Source organism: Lycorma delicatula, chromosome 10 (assembly GCF_047948215.1).
Source record: "Lycorma delicatula isolate Av1 chromosome 10, ASM4794821v1, whole genome shotgun sequence".
Classification (NCBI taxonomy): domain Eukaryota; kingdom Metazoa; phylum Arthropoda; class Insecta; order Hemiptera; family Fulgoridae; genus Lycorma; species Lycorma delicatula.
In genome coordinates this window covers 86,904,084-86,927,913 of record NC_134464.1, presented here as the reverse complement: position 1 = coordinate 86,927,913, position 23,830 = coordinate 86,904,084, and the positions used below count along the sequence as shown (strand labels likewise).

At 32.9% G+C, this 23,830-nt stretch overlaps 1 protein-coding gene across 1 annotated transcript in view; it reads left to right on the top strand.

Annotated features, from left to right (window-relative positions):
* Positions 1-210: 210 nt before the first annotated feature.
* Positions 211-23,830, top strand: part of LOC142331477 (uncharacterized) — a 35,351-nt gene continuing 11,731 nt past the window's right edge. The window contains exon 1 of the mRNA XM_075377418.1: positions 211-306. Coding sequence (XP_075233533.1) covers positions 289-306 — 18 coding nt within the window. The 5' untranslated portion in view covers positions 211-288. The remainder of the gene's footprint in view (positions 307-23,830) is intronic.

The following is a 23,830-nucleotide window of genomic DNA, read 5'->3' as shown; positions in this document are numbered from 1 at the left end:
CTCCCACCACATTGAAAACATTTCATTCATAATTTTTTATAGTTGAATACGTGTGTGTGCATATAAACAATTTTTTTTTAATATATAGCACAAATACAGTGCTATCAATTACGTGATTAATATTTAAAAAGAACAGTGATTACTTTCATTAAACTTATATTCAAAAATGTTAAAGTAATTATTTATTTATTCTTATTTTTTTATAAATAATGGACTTCCAGCAATAACACATCGGAGAAAAAATTATTTATTTAATAATTTTTCATCGGCAACGTACAAAAATAAAAAATGGTATCAACAAAAAAGGTAAGTACTCTAAATATTTTCATCTAAAAAAATTTATTCATTATAAAAAAATTTAATAGAAAAATTAATGTGGAAAATTATTAAAGAGAAAGAGGGAGATTTTAATAAAAACTTATTAAAGTAAGTCTTTTTTTATCTTTTTGATTTACACAAAAAGGAATTGGGTAGTAATATCAACAAAACGGTTGATTCATTTACTTTATTATAATTTAAAAAAAATAATTTTTAACAATAAAATTACAGTTATTTGGCTGATCCGCGAAATTACATCTTTAAACGAAACTTCTTTATCAGAAATGAAAACATTATAGCCGATATAAGGATAAGCTCCTTAATAAATAAAATAATACAAATATATATATATATATATATATATATATATATATATATATAGAGAGAGAGAGAGAGAGAGAGAGAGAGAGAAAGAGAGAGTATATAAATAGTATAGTACAGGAAAAAACTTCGGTAAAGCTTCTTAAGTTCAAGTGACACTAATCAAAAGTTATTTTCTCTAGAAACCTAGCGTTAAGTAATAATTTCTTGGACTGAATATAGAGAAGATATCATTTACAAAAAATAACATTTACATTCCTGAAAACGGATACACCATTTGGGATCATCACCGACTTTCATGATAGCATTTCCGCCTTTCATTCGAAAAATAACCAGGTTCGAATCTCGACCAGAGTTGGTATTTTCAAATGTTATAAAATTAATTTAAAAAAAAAATCTCTTGCGCAATTCTACGCAAGAAAATCGACTTTTCGTTTCCGACGCCCTCACTATTTCGCAATCAGAAACGTACTGTTTTTCGTAGTAAAACGCACACACGTTCGATTCACGAGTAGACCTTATACACAAGTATCAAGTTTAAACTCGTTCACCACTGTTACTGCATAAGCGCGTATGGAAAATAACACCGATTTGAGGTTATATTGCGCATAACAACATAATCTTAATTTGAGGTTATGTGTAGACCTTAAATTTATCATATCAACATGATAAATACTTATTTGTTTATGTTAAGTTTACGTGAATGTAGAAAATAAGTGGACTCTTAATTATAATTAAAAATGGAGTATTAATTGTTTTTTATTCAGATCATTTTTGTCATTTATATTTATATAAAATAAATTTTTATGTTCAATTCTCACTAATGGTTAATAACTTAATTTTTTTTTTAATAGGGGATTCTCACAGTTCTTTCATATTGTTTTATTAGCAATTTTCTAAAGAATTAGTAGAAATCGCAAATCTTTACCGATTTTGACGAAACTTGGTCGGGTGATGTAAACTTATTGGGAATAGAGCCTATTGACTTTCAAACGAATCTGTTCATAGAAACCGGAATTAGAACCAAAAAACGAGATTTTTGGGTACATTTTCAGCTTTTTTTCGTTCAACTATTTCGGTTAAATCATACACTTACATAAAATTATTAATTCATGATTTCATAAAAACTACAACAGCTCTATTTAAACTCGCGGCAAAGGAGAAAGTGAATTTCACCTTGTTTAAAGTTTGCTGAAAAACTCTCCTAGCATGCCGATCTTCATAGCGGAGTGGTAGCGTTTCAGTCATTCATCCTGAATTCCCGGGTTCGAATTCCAGTCAGACATGATATTTTTCATACGTTAAAAAACACATATTCCATATTCCCACGTACAAGCTTCAAAACCTTTGTAGTGAATTAATTCATAAAGCAAATAATATAAAAAAAAACTTGCGCAGTTTTGCGCAAGAAGACCGATTTATCGTTTTCCGACGATCTTAATATTTCGCAATCAGAAACCCACTGATTTTCAGAGTACAACGCTCAATTTACCCGTAGACCTTACAAACAAGTATCAAGTTTCAACTCACTCACCACTGTGACACACTACATAAGCGCATTTGAAAAAAATACCACTACACAGTCAACAAACATCAAATTGAGGTTATGTTGTCGGTAGTCGAACTTAAATTGAGAGTAACTAAAGTACGACTTAACTGATCTTCATCAAATTTTCACATGGACAACTTCGGATATACTACTACATACAGCATATCTAAATATCAATGAAATTGATTTCGTAGTTTTCGAGCCACAAATTTTATATATAGGCCTGTATATATATATATATATATATATATATTTAAGTGGATAGCATTTTCGTCTTCTCATATCTCAAAAACGTAAAGAAAATTCAATTTCAAACCCCCCCACATCTCTGTTTTTTGTCTTCAGTTATTTGACTGGTTTGATGCAGCTCTCCAAAATTCCCTACTTAGTGCCAATCGTTTCATTTCGTTTCGAAATGAAACGATTGGCACAAAAAAAATGAAACACTTTTTTTTTAAATATTTCAAAGTTGCCTGCCTGCACAATTTTTCCCTTCTACCTGTCCCTCCAATATTAAAACGACTATTCCAGAATGCCTTAATATGCGGCCTATAAATCTGTCTCTTCTTTTAACTATATTTTTCCGAATACTTCTTTCTTCATCGATTCATCGCAACACCTCTTCATTTGTCACTTTATCCATCCATCTGATTTTTAACACTCTCCTATAGCATCTCATTTCAAAAGCTTCTCATCTTTTCTTCTTAGGTACTCCAATCGTTCAAGTTTCACTTCCATACACAGCTACGCTTCATATACTTTCAAAAATGTTTTCCTGACGTTTAAATTAATTTTTGATGTAAACAAATTATATTTCTGACTGAAAGCTCGTTTCGCCTATACTATTCGGAATTTTATATCGCTCCTACTTCGTCCATCTTTAGTAATTCTACTTCCCAAATAAAAAAATTCTTCTACCTTCATAGTCTTTTCTCTTCCTATTTTTATATCCAATGGTCCATCTTCATTATTTCTACTACATTTCATTAATTTCGTTTTATTCTTGTTTATTTTCATGCGGTAATTCTTGCGCAGGACTTCATCCATGCCGTTCATTGTTTTTTTTATTTCTTCTAAATCTTTTTTTACTTTCCGTTAGAATTACTATATCATCAACAAATCGTACCATCTTTATCTTTTCACCTTGTACTGTTAATCCGAATCTAAATTGTTCTTTAACATCATTAACTGTTAGTTCTACGTAAAGATTAAAAAATAACGGGGATAGGGAATTTCTTATGTTCTTCAATTATTACTATTGCTGTTTGGTTCCTGTAAATGTAAGTAATTGTTCTTCTATCTCTGTACTTAAACTCTAAATTTTTAAAAATGCTGAACATTTTATTCCAGTCTATGTTATTGAATGCCTTTTCTAGGTCTACAAATGCCAAGTATGTTGGTTTGTTTTTCCTTAATCGCATTATACCGAATTTGATACTATACTTTTCTTCGAAAAGTCCGTAAAAAACCGAAAAGTAACTGAAATTGAACATCAACCTATTATTACCATATGAATAAATAGTAATAATTATCATAAAAGTAATTATTCATTAATAATATGTCCTTTAAACTGTTAGAGTTGGTTTCAGACAACCAATTAGGTTTAATATTATCCAAATATTAATATTTGTTTTATTTTTTATAAATACACTACGTTGAATATCACTAATTTTTTCTAATCTGCTTAAAAGTTTTTTACGCTTAACTAATGCGCTTTCGTTGTTTTCGTTGCATAAAAACTACATGCATGCTTTATTACTGAGAATGAAATTTTTTTATTGCAAACCGGAGAAAAAAATTTTATTCGTCAATTTATTATATTACTTGACTTCTGACTTCTAGAAATAAGCAAGTTTTAATTCCGACCTAACTTGTTTTTATTGTCCGGTTTCTCTACAAATGTAATACTTAAGGTGTAAGTTAGCACTTTGTCTGAAATTAGGTTAAATCCATTGTAAATATTATAGTCATGTATCAATTAAATGAATAATGAATGTACTTATTAATTTTTTATACGTGAATACAAACAATTACTTGTACTTTTAGTCTAAATGTGGATTTTTAATGCTAATTACTAGATATGTAACGCTCACCCAGAAATTCATTATAATAGGTTGGTCATAAATAAAACGGAAATGCTAATGCAAAATAAATTATTAGTTTCATTTTAATCCGCTTATGTTTGTAACGATTAAGACTTATTATCAAGTAGTCTATCAACTACACGTATTTATATATTTAATAAAAAAAATTTCACTATAAACAAATACAACATATGATTTCTTCAAACAAGAAAAAAATTCAACCAACTTATCAAAAAAATACACAAAAGATAACAAATATCACACAGAAGTATTTTTTAATATTTTTTTTTAAATTTCAACAAAAAACTACCTACAACAACTTACTGACATTTAACTTGGGGCCAAAAATTTGAAAAGTCCAAATATAAAGAAACTTTGAAAAACTTATTAAAAAGAAAATATTTTTCTTCTATAGTTATAATTACTTTAATAAAATGATAAACCTATAAAAAAGTTACCCTTAAAAAAAAAACCAGTTCACAGGAAAGGTAACAGCGAGAGAAGTTTTTTAGTAAAAGTGAAAATGTAATACCAGAATTCCTATAATTTTTTACTCCAAATTTTACAATTAATTTCAAGAGTTTTTCATGTAAAAATAATGCGAATTAATAAGTTATTTATCAATAGATAACAACAATCCAGCAATAAGCACTGATAAAGAACATATTTTACTAGTCATTAATATAGACATAATTTTTCGTTTAATAAACTTCAACAACTACAATTGAACTGTTTTAAAAAGAATTTCAAGAACGTGATCATCAGAGCAATTTTCTCTACAAAAAAAATTATCAAAATCAATTTATTTAGAGAAAATTAGAAGCTAAAAAGGCTTCTTTTGAAGTCTGTTAATAAAATTAACCAGTAACGTGATTACTGAGACAAACTGGTAATTAAAATAAAAATGAAATATAATCCTTCGCTAGTTAAACGATAAAAAATCAGATGGGGTTGTATCCGCGCGCACGACCGTTGGTTTAACGTGAAACGTTACAAACCATGGAAGAAGTTCCTCCGAGCTGCAGACCGACCAACTTATCTGTGACTTAACTTAACTTTGACTTAACTGTGACCAACTTAACTTGACTTAAATGGGAGAGCCACCGTCGTATTTGTTTTTAACAAAACTGAAAGTTTCCAATGGAAAATTTATATTATATTTGGCCATCCCTACAGATAAATTGGTCGGTCTGTATATCAGCGAGTCACTGTTAGTACATTGGATTTTTGATAAAAACGAGACATCGACGGTGTAATGAATTTAACTTTAATATAAAACAGACGCTAAATGGTACATGATATTTATTTCGACTAATATTCTACGACAATTTTGTTCAACATTGGTTTGTGATATGAGAAGTAACAGACATAAGGCATAATAAGCAGCGGTAGAGGTGCTCGCGCCATCGGTATCGTTCACTAAGCGCACCGTGCCAGCTTGCAACGCTCCCGAACGCTTGCTCGCTCGGTACCGGACATTGGGGTATCTGTGCGTGACCCATAATCTCCCCTTTCCAATAATATGCGTAACTTATATTTTCGGCTGGTTTTTGTGCGGGCTGAGGCTGACATATTGAATTTTTATACTTTTTTAGATGTTTACTTTAATTTTTTAATTGTAAATATTATCAAAAATACACTTATTATTACTTAAATCGATCTACCTTGACCAATTCTAAACACAAACACACTAATCACCGCGTTATCATGTCGTAAGTCGTGAACTACACTGAATGGAAATGAGCGAGAGCGCCAGTTTTGACCGATCTGCGCTGTGCCCCCTACCCTCCAATTCGCTCGCCAGTGACGCAAACTCAAAGTCGTATCGGCGAGTTGACCATGTAAATTATAAAATGACACCGCATTTACGTCTCTGAGACTAATAGTTAGGAAGTTATTAAGGCAGGGTGATATAGAGCTTTTCGTTACGCTACAAATTTCTGTTCTGGTACCTCTATGTTTCGGTGTGATTTTAAAGACGTGTTACGTCAAAAATTATAAATACACTAAACAATTTTTGTTCATTTCTTGAATCTTTTTTTTTATTTAATAAAAGTAATAATATAAAAGTTCTAAATTATTATATTTGTGTAAAAAGAAAGTGCGAATTAAATCTTTCTTTTCGTAATGAAAGGGCTGAAAGTTCAAAATTAGCCTGGCCGAAAAAAAAATAAACGTTTTTCTACACCAATCAAATGACAATTACGATAAGAGTTAAAATATTTTACGATCGGATTTCTAAGAAATTGTTGTTACTCTACGTCTATAATTTACTCCAAACATATTTATACGTATTAAAGAATCATTTAAATGGAAAACGAGTCTTTCGTGGTGGTACTTAAGGCACGTATAAAAATTACAGTTCTGAGTTTTCAGTGACAGATATTAAAATACCTATTGAATTTACATTTCATTAAACAACGTTTCATTAAGAAACTAAATTATTGCTAAGACAGCCTTTGAAACAAATTTTTATGATTTTTTTTTTAATTTTACAATCATTTTAGGCTTCAATTTATACAGCTAACTCCATTATTGGGCGATCAGTGGTGCTTAAACAGAGAGTACAATTTTTCGTGGAGAAATATTTTGAATCTCTGATTAAATCACATTCCATTAGAAGTAACTGAATGGAACGGGTCCCTCAAATAAACTTTAAAAAATGATTTAATTTAATTTTGGTATTTCGTTTGAAAAAATTAGGTTAAGTGTTTTCAAAATATAATCGATTAGTATAAAATTTTATGGTACGTTAATTATTGCAGGAAGTAGATCGATGTAATTTATTTAAACGAGCGGTACATTATTTACCGTAAACGTAAAGTTACGTCTTTAAATAATTATTAAGATGTGTTTATTCTACTTTAATTATAACTTTACGTCCACACTAAATCAAAGTAATGGTCTTTTACTTTAATAGTTTAATCTATTTTACTTCCTGACCATTATTATCTTTACAATTTAACAGGCAATTTTCCATAACCTGTCAATATCTCCATCAAAGAATGGTCGACGGTCGCCCAACTTTGGATAATCTTTGAGAAGTGAATGGAATGTGGCGACGAACCCATCTACAAGAACAATATACGACGTTTCCTGTCATGACTGCATAATTTTATGTTAAAATATACGCACGCATGCGCAAAATCGTTGAACCCATACTTTCTTCGAAATAAGGGACCTTTTTTTCTCCTACACCCCTGACCGGATCTGCTGTCAAGCATAACTCAGTCCAGGGGCGTGTCCTTGCGACTCTAACGGCCTCCCCACCTGCCGGCATGGCAGGTCGACCCGCTGGTTCTGGATCTTCTTATTTTAATTTCTTCTTCTTTTTTCTGTTTAGCCTCCGGTAACTACCGTTTAGATAATATTTCAGAGGATGAATGAGGATGATATGTATGAGCGTAAATGAAGTGTAGTCTTGTACATTCTCAGTTCGACCATTCCTGAGATGTGTGGTTAATTAAAACCCAACACCGGTATCCAAAATAAAACCCAAAAAACACCGGTATCCACGCCTGCCTCTAACTTCACAGACGGGGGTAACCGGGCTCGGCTATGCCGTTCCCGGGACCCCGCTCTATCCGCCGGGACTCGGTCTCTTTTCCAATTTTTTTTTTTTTTTTTTTTTTTTTTTGTTAATAAGGGACCTAAAATCTTTGAAAAATAAAAAAAATTCTACGTCAATTTTCAATTTTTTACTTCCTATTACTATAAAACAAGCCTTCAATTCGCCCTTAGGGCGCATCTCGGCTTCCCTCGGCTTTGGGGCTGGGGCTAACTTCGCCCGAATTCATTTAAGCGTTTACTCATAAAATATTCCCAATAAATTTTCAGACAACTCAAGCCAGTGCAACATCAAACAGCTATGTGCTCGCGCCTTTATCGCCTCTTTCATATAACCTTTATCTATATAAAACTTTTTTATATCCTCATGGCTGAAAACAATTTTGGCCTTAATGATACCAAACTACTACAAAAAAATAAAATCAACCCCCAAAAACTTTCAGATTTCTGAGATCTCAACTCTGACGACAAACTCAGGACTTTGCCAACTAATTCATTATAATATACTTTAATAGCTGGGAAAGCAAATAAAATAAAAAAAATCACATGAAATTATTATACCAACTAACATATTTAAAAACGGTGTTGTTTGTTCACTACTACAAAAATTGTACGTCCTTTATAAAAGATACGTAGATATAATAAAAATTAAAAAAAATTATAAATAATATTTTATTCTACTTCTCACTGGGTAAATACGTTTTCCCATAAATAAGGAGAAGTGTTAAGAAACAATATAATTTAAAACAGGACATTTTTTGTAACTGGATTACTTTTTTCACCGAAATAAATTAAAAATGGAAATATCACAAAAAAAATAAATTAAAAAAAATGATAACTATTCTGGGAACTAAATATTTAAATAAAAACAGGAACAGGAGCACACATTAGAAAGCAGAAATTCTTGTACCAGAATATCGAAAAAAAATAAATCTCCAGTTTTTTTTTGCGTTTTACAGTTATTTATACAGTTAAAAAATAAATTATCGGGTTTTATTTTATTAAAAATTATTAATCGTGTAACAGTAAATAGATGTAAAGTAAGCTAAGAGTACAGTTAAAAATTCATAATTTTTAATTAACGGAAAAAAGTACATTAGAACTATATTTTAAAATGTTTAAATATAGTCGTACCCCGTTATTAATTACAAATAAAAATAATTTACAGACTTAAAAGCCAGTTTAAATAGGTAACTGATGATACAGAGTTGTAAAACAAACTAATTTTTTATAAATCTAAATAATAGAATTTTATGAATGATTAACGTAATAATTACTATTTATATTATATTTGTGAATTATAGAACTATTAATTTTAACATTTATTGAATAATTATAAGAGATTATAAATAATCACTATCAAAAATTAATAAACAATCAAGTAGATCACAATTAGTTTTAGGAAGTTAGATGAATTATAAGATGTATTTTTATATTAATCATTATCAAATCACACAAATTTTCTTTATTGTTATAGTTAAATTATTAATTGAATCACAATTTTGATTTTTATCCTTAACACTTTCCACATTAGGAAAATCCTTGTCGTACCAGGGTCGTTTAAAAAGTTCTCGGTCTGAGAGGGCTATGATATTTGTCAAGTATGATCCTTTAGATAGCGTTTTGCGAAGTTTCAGAGCGTGCGTTTAGTTGGTTGTTTGTGACAGTCGACTAAAGCAAAAAAATTTGATATTTTCTAAAACAATGAATAAAATATAAGGTTAACCTGCTAAAAAGGATTTTGATTTAAAATATTTAACTCTAACTGACATACAAAAAGAGTTAGATTCAACTTTAAATGCAAAATTCTTCCCATTCGTTTACAATGGTAAAATAGTGGGCTGTTGAATTTAAACCTGGTGGTACGCCCATTCAAAATGATTAACGCTTGGAACGTCCAAAACTACGGCTGAAGGTAGAAGAAACATGGGTTTACCACTACACGCCAGAGACAAAACAACAGTCCAAATAGTGGGTGGGAACAGGTGAAAGAAGCCAAAACTCAAAGAAAGCGAAAACGGTTCCATCTGTACGAAAAATTACGGGTTTGATTTGGTTGGAAATATCGTGTGGTACTCGTAGATTACCTGAAAAAGGCAGAACCATCACCGGAAAGTGCAGAGTGTTCAAAAAGTGACCCGACCTTAAGCGAAAATGAGTAACTTACAGTAGTAATTGAAAGTGACCTCCATTATGGGATTCATTTAACTGAATACGACGTTACATGCTGTTAAACACATGTTGCAACTTTTTTTTAGAATTGCAGCGACACATCCTTCAATTTCTCTCTGCAATTCGGGAATGGTGTGAGTATGAGTTTTGTAAGTAGCATCCTTAAGGTATCCCCACAAGAAAACGTCAGAAGGGGATAAATAAAGAGATCGAGGGAGCCATAACCTTTCAGAATCACTTATCCATGAAATTACTGATCCAAGAAAGTCATAGTTTTTTTTTCCCAACGTATCCCAAACGGATACGTTGGGAAAATAGAAAGCGTGTCAAAATTTATAAGGTGCAGTAAACGTCGAGTACGAACACCTACAGGTGCAGTATAACGTGGATGGTCATCATACCTTCGTAAATTAGAGTTCCCAAGGAATGCGACAGAAGCCGGGTGATTTAGTAGTTTTTTAAGACGGTCAAAGTATGATGATAAAACCTAATCCCGTCTACTTCAAAGTGATGGTTCACCGCAGTCAACAAGTACGCTTACGACAGGCCTTAATCTAAAGGTGCCTGTAACGAGTCGAAGAAAAGCATGATGTACAGCATCCAGCATTTTAACCGCGGTATGATACGCTAAAGAGTAGGTGACACAACCATAATCTAAACGGGAAAGAACTAAGGAATAATAAAAACGCAATATACATGACCAATCGGCTCCCCAATTGGTGCGGCTAAGGACTCGCAACATATCTAGTTGTTGGGAACATTCCGCTTTTAATTATTTGATGTGTTTGACCACGTAAAACGGTTATCAAAAGATAACCCTAAAAACATCAGGAGAGATAGCAATTAGCTCTCCGTTAAGCAAAACTTGCGGAATAAAAGGGTCCCGCAGACAAGAAAAGACTACACATTCTGTTTTCTCTGTTGAAAATGGGAAGCCGGTAACCTTGGAATAAGAGTCAAGGCGAAATATAGTGTTCTGTAGCAATCTCTCTGCTGTGGCTGTTGAACGGGTCGTAATATACATAGAAAAATCATCAACAAATAAAGAACATGAAATAGGTGACTGTAGCATACATTTAGTAATACTGTAATGGCAATAGCAAAAAAGGTGGCACTTAATACACTTCCTTGAGGCACTCCATTCTCCAAAGTGACGCTACCCGATAAATAACCTCCAACACGAACATATAGAAAGTTCGGTCATTTAAGAAATCCCTAATAAAAGCAAGCATATTGCCCTTGACTCCCCATTCTTAAGGATGCTTAAAATATCGTGTCTCCAGGTCGTGTCGTACGCCTTCTTGATATCAAAGACGGTAGCGACGAGGCGCTGGCGGAGTAGCAAAGCGTTTTGAATAGCCGCTTCCAGTGGCACTAAATGATCTTCCATTGATCATCCTTGGTGGAAACCATACTGTTCTGGATATAAAAGCCCATGTCTCTCTAAGTACCATGTAAGCCTGCGATTAACCATTCTATCAGTTTGCATAAACTGAATCGGACGGTTCCTCAACCATATTCTCTAGAATACGAGGTGATGAACGGGAAGATTTTGAAAAATGGGAAGTCGCAGATGACATCCCAGAGGGGCTCGTTGTGTGTGTTCTCTTAACAGAGAGCTTATTAGATGACCGCCAGCTGTACTTACCCCTGTCCGTAAAGGCAACTTTAAGGACAGGAACTTTCAGAGGAATCTGCTGGTTTTACTAGCTGAAACTAGTGACATTTTGTTCATCTTAGTCAGCTCTGAAATAGTGGCTGTAAGTGAAGAAACTTGATTACATAACATCTGAAAAAGTTTTGTTTAGCTCATTGCAGGATCCGCGCTGTTGATTACGAGCATTTGCAGGGGCATCTCTTGATGTTTTTTTTCCCCTACATCCCTGGTCCGGACATCCACTCAAGTATACACGGCCCAGGGATGTGTCCTTGTGGCTCTGAGGGGGCCTCCCCACCCACCGGCTGTACTTCCGGCACGGCAGATCAGCCCCCCCGGTTCCGGATCTTTTCTTATTGCTGCCCGCCTCTAATCCTCCGCACGCAAGGGAAGGTCCGGCTATGCCGTCCCCCCCCCCCCACGCAGAGAACCGGGTCTCGGTCTATACTCTTTTATGCCTGCCTCAAACCGGCGGCGCCAGCCCCAGTAAGCACTGAAGCGCCCCCAGGAACCGACACCGCCGGCCGGGACTCGGTCTTTTCTTTATCCCTTTCAAGCAACCCCAGGAGTTCCCACCTCATCACCGGAACCCGCATAACTAAGCATACGGGCCCTCCGGGGCGGGACTGTTCTCCCTGCCCTATCCTCGCGCCTATCGTCTGTGATGCCTCTCCTTTTCCTCTTTAGATTTGAGGACGGTGCTCGCAAAATTGGAAAACCAATCCCAGTTGTTATTGGATTGCATTAGCCAGCTAACCAGGTTGTCAGGTGTCAGGTGTCAGGTGTCAGGTTATTATGCCTTATTTCATGTCTGAGACCCTCCCATCTATAGCAGTTGAATACGGTGTGTTCCGCGTCGTCTTCTTCCTGACAGTACGGACACCTTGACGTCTGCCTTTTCCCGATTCTATTAAGGTATTTCCCGAACGACCCATGTCCTGTCATCAACTGAGTGGTGTGGAAATTTAGTCCGGCTTTCTCCCTACCCAACCACTCTTTCAGATTGGGAATAAGTCTCCTTGTTCACTCTCCTGCTTGAGCGGATTACCATGCGGTTTGCCAGTTGCTAACGACTGTGTCTTCTACCTCGGCTCTTGGCACACCTGCTGCCCTCATGCTTCGGCCTTTTATCTGTAATTCAATGGGAGGCGTTTCAGCTAAGACACATAGCGCATCGTAAGAATATATCCTACAGGATATAGAACAATTATACGGCTACAGGAACGTCTGCACGTGTCCAAGTATCCAACTCGACTCGGCAAAAGAGACATCTGGTTTAATCAGGTTACGAGAAATTAACATCTTTTTATATTTTCTTCGTGCGGATGAAAAAGAAGGTTTTTGCTCGGTACAGATTTTTAGGATTGCCTTCTCTTCTTTAAAAGTTGGGCAATCTCGGGAGCGAGCTATATGTGATCCACTACAATTCACACATTTTTCATCTTCTTACCAATTTGTGTCACTGTGACCTTCTTTAGCATATCGAGCACATATTTCAGCTTTCAAGCAAGATATTGTAGTGTGGCCATATACTTGACATTTGAAACATCGCCGTGGGTTGGGAATGAAAGGTCGTACTCGTATTGACAGGTAACCGACTTTTATTCTTTCCGGTGGTACGGGAAAAGGTTGAAAATTAATAGGGAAGGTTCATCAATTCCGATCTGACATTTCATTATTCTTTTAACATCAACAACGTCTTGGGGACGTTGCTCATCAGCTATTTCAATAACTTCCATATCCAGAAGGTCCCGGAAAAAAATTACCCCACGGCTATTATTAAAAGTGTTGTGGCACACCACACTTACGTTTATAACACCCACATTAATAAGACATAAGAAAGAACGACTCTGCTAGTCATTATATGTTTCGATCAGAATCGATCCGTCTCGTAAGTTCCTGATATGCTTCGGGAAACCACTTGAACCCGTTACAACTTTGTTAATCAGGAAAGGCGAGACCTTATGAAAAGAGCCACCTTCCTGATTATTTCGAAAAAATACAAATCTGATGTTCTTGTATTACAGACTTGATATTTCACCATTTAAATTAACACTTTTTTAGGCATTATTATCCTCGTCAGACAACGCCGAGCGAGGCATTTTCACTATATTACTTTTTGGTGGTTTTTAGATGACCCACTAACTATCATAGAACGTTTTTGAGAACTTGAAATTTTGGTCTCACAAGAACTGGGGAAATATAGGACCACTTCTCCAGAGTCCACGCGTACAGAGGCTAGAGCTAAATACAGCTGGGTTCGCCCAGGTGCCCAGAGGACATCGTTCGATATTCACTACACAGAGCCATTTATCCATCGGCACGATAGTTTCCACCTGGGGTTACGGTTGCGTTTCTTAAGATGTCGCAACACCACCGAGTGTAAGTGTAAGAAGAAACAGTGTAGGATGTTGTTGTGTAAGGTATATGTTGTAATTGGTATAGTGTTCTGTATAGTGTAGTGTTCTGTAGCTCTAGGTGTGGTAGGAAGAAAAGCTGCAGAGGCTAGGGCCGTGGGGACGCCAAACCCCAAAGTCTTAAAGAATAAGACTCCCCGTCGGGGAGAAAGTCATAGTGTTGTTGGCTGAATGAACCAACAATTATATTGTATTGTCTTGCTTAGACCACATGCACTCCAGCCGGTCTGCAAGTGTATTGTTTAGAAATTGTTGCACCATCTGCATATAGCGCTCACTGTTCACTGTCTTGAATCTTCACTGAAAGAATGTCATAAAGATCAGCCTACGTGACATTGCGCACCAAAAACCCACTTTTTGTCCGCGCAACTGATGTGGATTTTCCGTGCACCAAATACGTGAATTTTGTGCGTTCACGTATCCATCAAGGTGGAACCATGCCTCGTCAGACGAAAACCAGCCATCAAGTTCTTCCCCATCTGGTGTTACAGATGACATGAACCGTTGACAGAAAGATACACGTTTACCAATGTCTGCAGGTTATTCGAGAACAACACAAATTCTGTACTGATGTATCTTTAAACACTTGCGTGATGCCGTGTGGGCATTACCAACGGAGAGACCAGACTGGCTAGATAGGCGTCGCACAGACATCTTGGGACTAACAGAATATGAAGCTTGCACGTCGATCAACTTTTCTGGCTTTAGCACTTTTGCTCGATCTACCACATTTCCTGTCTCTTGGAACTTATTGTAATAGCCGCTTAATGGAGAACTTATTCGGTGCATCCACACCATACTTCTGTGAAGACATTCTGAGACTGGGCATAACTGGCATATGTAATGTATTGGAAGACAATGAATGTTCTCTGCTGCATTATGTAGACAATTTTTCCTCAATTAAACATGTAACAGAAGAAGGAAACATTCTTCCATAAGGTTGCGTCATTTTTTGAACACTGTTATTACGCTTCATTTCTGTATCGATTGAAAGACGCTATTCAGGCTAAACGATCACATCTGGCCAAAAAGAAAGTACTCTTTACCACGATAATTAACCTTCACACATGTCTCGGGTTGTTCCTGTAAAATTCCATGTCGTACGATTCCGTAAAGAAATGCTTCTACATACGCTGTATTCGCCAGATTTGGCTCCCAGCGATTACTTTTTCTTCCTAAACTTGAAGAAATGACTCGCTACACAAAAATTCACTTCAAATGATGATTTCAAAGCTGAAACAAAAGCTTATTTTGAAGAGTTCGACAAATCGTATTATACTGTGCCTACTAAAAACTTGTTAAATTATTGGTCTAATTGTGTCGAATTGCGAGGTGATTTAAGTTGAAAAATAAAAAACCAATTTTGAAAAATTTTTGCTTCCTGTCAGGCCGAGAACTTTCTGAATATCTCTCATCATATTGTGTTGAATTACACGAAAAAACAGTTCCATTTTCTGGTTTGTTAAGGGTGAATATCGTTATAAGTGACTTTTATTTTTAGCAAAAGATTATGAAATTTTAATTTATAAAAATGGTTGATGCAAAAAATAAATGAATTTAATATTTGTAAACGTCTATACGATGTTTATTTAATGATATGAATCGAGTATAACTAAAAGAATTAAATGAAAAATATTAATTGAAATGCAAATAATAAAAACTAATTTAACTAATAAATGTAGTTATTTACACGTACTAGTTAATTGAAAAGGTTGTAGAAAAAAAATTTACATACATATTTAAACTGTTCTATTATATAAAGTTAACTGGTCATTTAATTGAGTAACATCAATATTTTATTATAATATAAACGTTTTATATATTCAAAAGTAATTAAAAAGAAATATCAGACATTTCCATTATTACATTTCCACTAGAAAAGAATTTAATTAAACATTTTGTTTCGACTATTTAAATGAATCATAGATAAATTATATAGAACGGAAGTTGAAAAAAAAAACAAGCAACTAACAAATCGTAGTGTTTGCATTGCATTCAAAAGAAAAAAGGAACAGACAAAAGAAGAATTGGCGGTCTCTTTTAAATATTAATAAAACGGATACGTTTATTTTGAATTAAATATTATAATTATGTGAAGGGAATATATTTATAAACTAGCCGATATTTATCTACAATAATAATTCATTATTATTATACGTGCCACTAGCGTTATCTCAAAACTGAATCTTTTAGATGTCGGCGCATCGTTCCACTAAGCAAGACGCAAAGTTATATTTGTTAACTGCAGTAGTCACAAACTATGTACGATTCAAGGGTTAAATTCTAAGATATCTAGAATATATATTTTCGATAAGATTATTTATTTTCGTTTTTCTTAAATAAGTAAAGAGTGTCCTGGAAGAGGCCAAAATTAAGTGACTGATTAAGAATTAATTATATAATAATTCTTACTTACCAACTATTTTCATTTTTATGTCCGAGCGCTTTCGGAAATTAATCCATCATCAGGGACATTTATGTGTTATGCATTATAATTATTTCCTTCACGAATTAATATATTAAATGAATTTTGAATTTTAAAAATAAAAATTATAAATACAACAATCGATCGTTAAAAGGTAGAAATAATGACGTTGTCCGTCATGTCAGTATGAAGTCTCAATTGTTAACAATTGAGAAATAATTATTGTTTTTAAAATTAAAAATTCATTTAATATATTGATCTGTGAATGAAATAATTATAATGCATAACATGTTGATGTTCCTGATGATGGATTAATATCCGAAAGCGCTCGGATATAAAAATAAAAATAGTTGGTAAGTGAAAATTATTATATAATTAATTTATATCAATACCAACGGGCCATGTTTAATAATAAAATTGATTTAGAATATCAAAATAAAATAAAAAAAGATCCCTTTCGGCACGCCAGAAGGCGGAAGTAAATTTCACCGATGCTCTCCCGCCTGAAATAATACTTTATTAGCGGTTTCCCAGGAGATGGGGTCGCCAGAGGTGAAGGTTTAGTCAGTAGTGCGCAAGAATACATACGCATTTTCTGTAACAGCTTGCGGAACCTATTAGCAAGTCCGACACTTCTTCGACGCCCGTAAATGGGATTCCTCCATCACAAAAAAGAAAAAAAAAGATTTCACTGATGCTAAGTAGGGGATAAAAAAGATGTCCACCTTAAAGTTAATAAAAAGTTCAAATTTACTCAATACGACAATGGTTACATGTGAAAAAAGTTTCACATGTTTAGCATACGACAAGCGTCATTTTCTTACAATTCCAGCAATATTTTGGTCATTCCTTGTCGTAAGGGTTGGTCATATCAAAAAATAGTTTCAGACAAAAGTTTTAGGTAATATTTAGAGGACTAACTTTAAACAGATTCGATACTGTGCCTATTAAGGGAGGTATGATTTTTTTTGTGTTCAAAACCCATTTTTTCCATCCCTTGGGCCAATGGTTGGTGATATCAAAAAACTTTAATTACATAGGTTTTAGGCCCTTATCCAAAGAATAGTAAGAACTTTAAACAAATTTGATATTTTACTTAATAAGAAAGTTATAGCAATATTTTGTTTTTTTCGAAAAAGCCCCTCTCATTTCTACCCCTATGGTTTAATTTTGGCCGTTAACGAACTCGACCGAGATTTTGGGACGAGTTATTTTTAAGGAACAATTTGAAAGTGACTGGCGCAAAATTACGGCAGTTATCTGTGTACAAGAAATTGAAATGTACAGCTTTTCAGCTGACGGTGGTTTTGGGATGTAAAACGCGAAGATATGTTGAAATTTTCCGGAAGTCGAATCATGGTACCCATTACAATAGGTAGCTTTCTTATGAAATCTACCTAAAAGTTCATGTGAATGATGTCCTACCTCGCTTTATTTTCCCTCTGCCTGCCATTTTATATTATATTATTACTAATAGGAAAAATTATTAATAATTAAATTAGTAAAGGAAGAGAAAACGGACACAAAATTGTTAGACTGCGTAATTTTTGTAATCCTCTTTAACAATTTCAGTCATATGTCGATATTTATTAACCGATCTGAACAAATGAAGTGTCATTTTGTTCATAATAAAACGCTTAATATTTTATTAATAAAATATAATTTAATATAACTAATATTCACGGAGCTATTTAAATGGCCGGATTTTCGTAATTTTAAGGAAAAATTTCCGAATTCATTTTTTTTGTTGATGTCAATTACGTGTACCATATTCAATTGAAATATCTCAATCAGTTCTTAAGATAAAAATTTTTATTGAAAAAAAGAAACATAATGGCAGACAGATGGAAAAATAAATGAAGTGACATACTTTCACTTCATTTGTCACATCCTGTCCCCGTAGGGAAAGACACCTTCCGCCACTCACTCCCTGCAAGCCATTATGGGTTTTACCGGAGGTCATCATCCAAACCTCGGCTTTTGACACATTCCAGTCCGCCTCGGCCAGGATGCCACGAGTGACATACCCATCGGTGTACTACTAATTAATAAACTTAAAACAATCTCACACATCTCACAGAGTCTTATGCTTCATTTTTGATAGTATGTTCATTCATTCTTTCGACAAATCTGTCGGAAGAATTTTTAAATTATTTTGATGTTCTGAAACATCTCTATGTTGGCCAAAACCTCTCGGAACGACCTATCGGAGGTAAAAGATAGTACCACGATGCCCCGATTGTCCAATAAGGTCGAAAATCAGGGTAAAACTGATTGATATACAGTGTTTCACGAAATTCTCCCGAGATTTTCATAAAATATATTCGTAAAAATATTGGAAAAAGTTTTACTCGTGAAACGAAGTTAACTCCATTCTACTTGTGATAATAGAAAAAGTTCATATAATCATATGACCTAAAATGCTTCGTTTCCGAGTTACAGCTAGTGAAAGATTTTGCTCGGATTTCAGCTACCCCGGTACTGAAATTTTTAGAACGTTAATTAAGGAGCAGAATTAGTAATTTCTTACGGTTTTAGGCCTGAAAAATTGAATAAAATAGGTTCCAGAACCGTAACTGCTCAGGTTTTTAGAAATGTAGGGTGAAAACCAATAAATTGGGGTAAAAAAACCTGTTTTTAATTTTTGACGTACAATAACTTTGTTAAATGGGTAATAAACACGTAAAACTTTGAAACAGAACTTGTAGAGAATTTAATTCTGAACAAAATGATGTAATAAGTTGAACAAAACAACGAAAGGTTAGAAAAATAACAATTTTATTTAGAAACGGTACATTACTACATTTATCAGAAAAGTACTACAAAAAAATTATTTTTTAGGGATGTGAAAAATTAGCTAAATAAAAAAATATTGAATTTTTAATTAAAGAGACATTGATATATTCTACTTCTAAATCAATAACAAAAATTTATTTCATCAGTGAAAAAATAAAAAAAAGATCAGACGGTGACGAACTAAAAGATGAACACATATAAAATATATAAACAATGTTTGAAGTATAGTCACGGATGAAGATCATGCTATGTTACGACCGTAGTTTCTTCGTCACAAATTACAACCGGATGTACGAATAATAATTCTAACAGAAAGTCGACACCGAATGCTAGAATGTATGTTGCGATGTTCGTACCTTAACTAGCATTGGTTGTAGATTCCCATTTGTGAAGAGTATATGAATGTGTTCCACATTATTTGTTTAAAATTTTTAAAAGGTGTACTATACTTGAGACCACTCTTTATTCATTAAATGCAAATTAAATAAACCGTATATTAAAACTTCACTTACGATGTGTTTGAAAAGTATTTGTTTGCGTGTAAGTAAGTGAGTTTGCGTGTAAATATACAAAATGTGAATGTTTGTTCGTATCCCAGAGTTTTTTGATAACCTTGAATGCTAAACATTTTAAAAGCAATTAAATATAACAACTTCCAGACAGTAAAATATAAATAAAAGTAACACCTTTTTTAGTAAAGCAAAGTTAAGGAGCTTTTAAAATTCAGCTTGCCTTATATTCATTATAATGTACAATATACATCACGCGCGCGCGCGCGCGCGCGCACACACACATACACAAAATACTACTTCGATTTGTCACGCTTCGGAAGGGAATAATTTATATAACACTTTTTTTTTTGCTTTTTTTCATCTTATGTGGGTGGGATATGGAAATGGAATTTTGTAGCGTATGAAAAATGCCATGCCTGGCCGGGATTCGAACCCGGGACCTCGGGATGAAAAGCCGAGACGCTACCATTACACCACGGAGATCGGCAGTGTTCATTTAAAATGACCATTTGTAGAATCCGAAATTACCCTGACTAATACTGTAGTAATAATGTTGAATTAGCCAACTAAATAAACATTAAGATGCAGTTGTTTTTTAGGGGAAAAGGAAACAGTTTATATGACATTAGTTATACAATATTACAGATTATTCCTGATAAGTTCTATTCATATCAACCAAGCAGTTTATCCAAATTGACAAGAAATTTTTACTCTAAATCTTTACGTAATAAATAAACACATACATGAAATATATGAATGTAAGTGAGGTGTAGTCTTGTGCAGTCTCAGGTCCACCATTTCTAAGATGTGGGGTGAATGGAAACCCAACAGCCAAAGAACACTGGTATCCATGACCTAGTATTCAAATCCATATAAAAGTAACTGTTTTTACTAGGATTTGAACCTTAGAAGTCTCGAGTATCTATACTACTAGAGAATGAAAAGGCATTCCATGCTTTATAATATTATTTTTTCAATATTATTTCTGAAAAAAAAAAACATTACCTCCCCTCTAATACAACAAATTCAATTAACAGCAGTTGAAATTATATGTAAAATGTGTTATTTGAATTTGCAAAAGCATCTTTCTAGCCAATTTCAAAGTTGAGAGTTCTAAGATTCAAATCCTAGTAAAGGGAGTTACTTTTATATAGATTTGAATACTAGATCATAAAGAACAGGTGTTCTTTGGTGGTTGGGGTTCAATTAATCACACATCTCAGGAATGGTCGACCTGAGACTGTTCAAGACTAAACTTTATTTACATTCACACATATCATCCTCTGAAGTAATACCTTACCATGGTTCCAGAGACTAAACAGAAAAAAAACAGAAGCTATTTACTTTAGTTCCATTATTTGTTCACTAATTTCATAGGTAAAAAATTAAATAGAGTTTTTTTTTTTGTTACGAATCATGACAACTGCAAAATAAATTCTGAATCTCGCACCTTCATTTTATCATGGAATGTTATTTTTACAATAATTAATAACAAATCATGAAGAAATCAGTAGTTATTAAACATAATAATTTATTAAAAATAAATTATAAGAAATAAATAGCTGCAGATGAATTGTATTGATATCATATAATAATTGTTTTAAAGGAAACAATATGGTCGCTAGAGTAATTTAGTATTCACACCAATTTTCCATTACTTATTTTTCATAAATACTTAAATTTTTGTAAAATCTACTAGGTTATTAAATCTTACTCAACAGTATAATCAAATGAATACAACACACAGAATTTATTAAATCAGACTGTTTTAAGTTTGGCATCAAAAAGTTACAATCTGCTAATTGGTTACAGTATACCAATAAAAAAAAAAATATATAACAAGTTGGCATAAATTTATGAAAAACTGCGCTATTACAAAATATTATTTACAGCAAGAAATATAATGAAGACTGCTTTATATACTACTAGCAGACCCAGCAATGCTTTGCTATTGCCAAAGAGTGGAAGAAAGAGAGCATAAATGAACACAATTTAAAATTTGATAAAAAAATTAAAAAACTGAACTTCACAAATTTTACCTTTCACTTATTCTCCTTCCTTTCCAACTTCTTCATCACCCCTCTCCAAGTTTCCTTTTTACCCTTTCCCGTTTTCCCCTTTAGCCTGCGCGTAAATCGGTCCATTAGTTTTTTGGTCTTTAGTGGACATACATACGAACATGCCTTTCAAAAATATTTCTTTTCACGTAACTAATATTCATATTCTGAATATGAACCAAATCGGTCCATAAATATATATTTTTTTAAATAACTCAACCCCAGCGCCATCTAGCGGGTTCATTTTTTGCAGAGATAATTCTTTCCATGTAAGTAACACGTATTCTGAATATGAGGCAAATCGGACCATAAATACAATTTTTCAAAATATCTCGACGCCAGCGCCACCTAGCGGGTCCAAACTAATTCAGAAACCTTCCTTGGCATGCGTCCAACCATTCCCCAAAGTTTCATCGCTATCGGATGAACAGTTTAGGAAGGCATAAGAGACATACAGACAGACAAACATTCATTTTTATATATATAGATAATTTATATAATAATTTACTTTTACAATCGTAGGTAGCGAGAAGCACAATATAGTTACTGTACTTTGATAAAAATTAATTTCATAAAGTGTGAAAAATGCTATGCCTGACTGAGATTTGAACAGAAGTTTTTAAATAAAAGACAGCAACAGTAACACTCTGTCATGGAGGTCAACGATAGGTTTTTACTAAAGTTTTTAATGGATGCTGCTATTAGCAAAATATAGTTTGAGATAGTTTACGAACAAGACAACTGCTGAATCAGTTATCTACCTTGAGACAGGTCACCTACACTCTGAAAAAACTTATAAAATAAAAACAGAAGTGTAATATTAACAAAACGAAGGTTATAATGAGACTCAAATTAGGTTTAAAATGAACCCTAATTTTGAAAGTGGAAATACTTTAAAAATAGAAACAAAAATAAAAAAATTACAAATCTGTCTAATATAGGGGAGAGATTTTTTAAACATCTAAAAACATAATTTTTCATTAATTAAAGATCCTTAATAATTAATAATGTACTTTAAAATTTCTATCAGTGATATATAAAAAAGAAGCAAAATAATATATACAAATTAGATCTATTAAAAAATTCAGATTGTTGGATTTTAATAACAAAAGTTATTTCATAAAAACAGGTTTGTATTGTATTCCAGTTAAAAAACTATTATACATTTTATACCAGTTCATCAAACATTATAAATTAATATTAATCACAAAAAAACTTTGTTTATAGAATAAGTTATGAAATTAATAAAAAAAAAGTAAATAATAATAGAAAGTAAAAATGTATAATAAAAAAGTGATGCAAATAAGTTTATCATAAGATTAAATAATAACTTTCAATTTATAAAAAAAATTATGAAATTAGTATACTACAGGCATATTAAAAACAAGTTAATAGTTAATCAAGAAGAAAAGTGTTATATTATTAATACAATTAATAAAATTGAATAGAACAAATTAACAAAAATAATTTTTAATTAGCTTTCTAAATTAAAAACTAAATATAACTGGTTTCAAGAATTTAAAAAGGTCTAAAGAAATTAATTATTAAAAAAGATGAAATTTAAGACCAAAACATTTGCAGAAATATAATTAAAAATTTCAAGAGTTTTCAGGAAAATCCAATAGGAAAAAGGGAAAGAAAATTTTACCAAAAAGAACGAGATGAAATTAGTCAAAGAATGAGAGTATTGACAAAAAAAAAAAAAAAATGGAAAGTAAAGTAATTTTTTATTATATGGTTGAAACAAAAAAGAAATGACATATATAAAATAAGTGAACATAAAGCACAAGATAGAAAAAAAAGATCAAAAATCTTTTCCCACCGAAAATCAAATACCATAATATAGTGTTTCTAAATAGTTTGTTCTTTAGCTCTTCATTTCAGACCAAAAGATCAAAATCTATTATTATAATATCACATTAATATAAAAAATATGCATGACAATACGACTTACG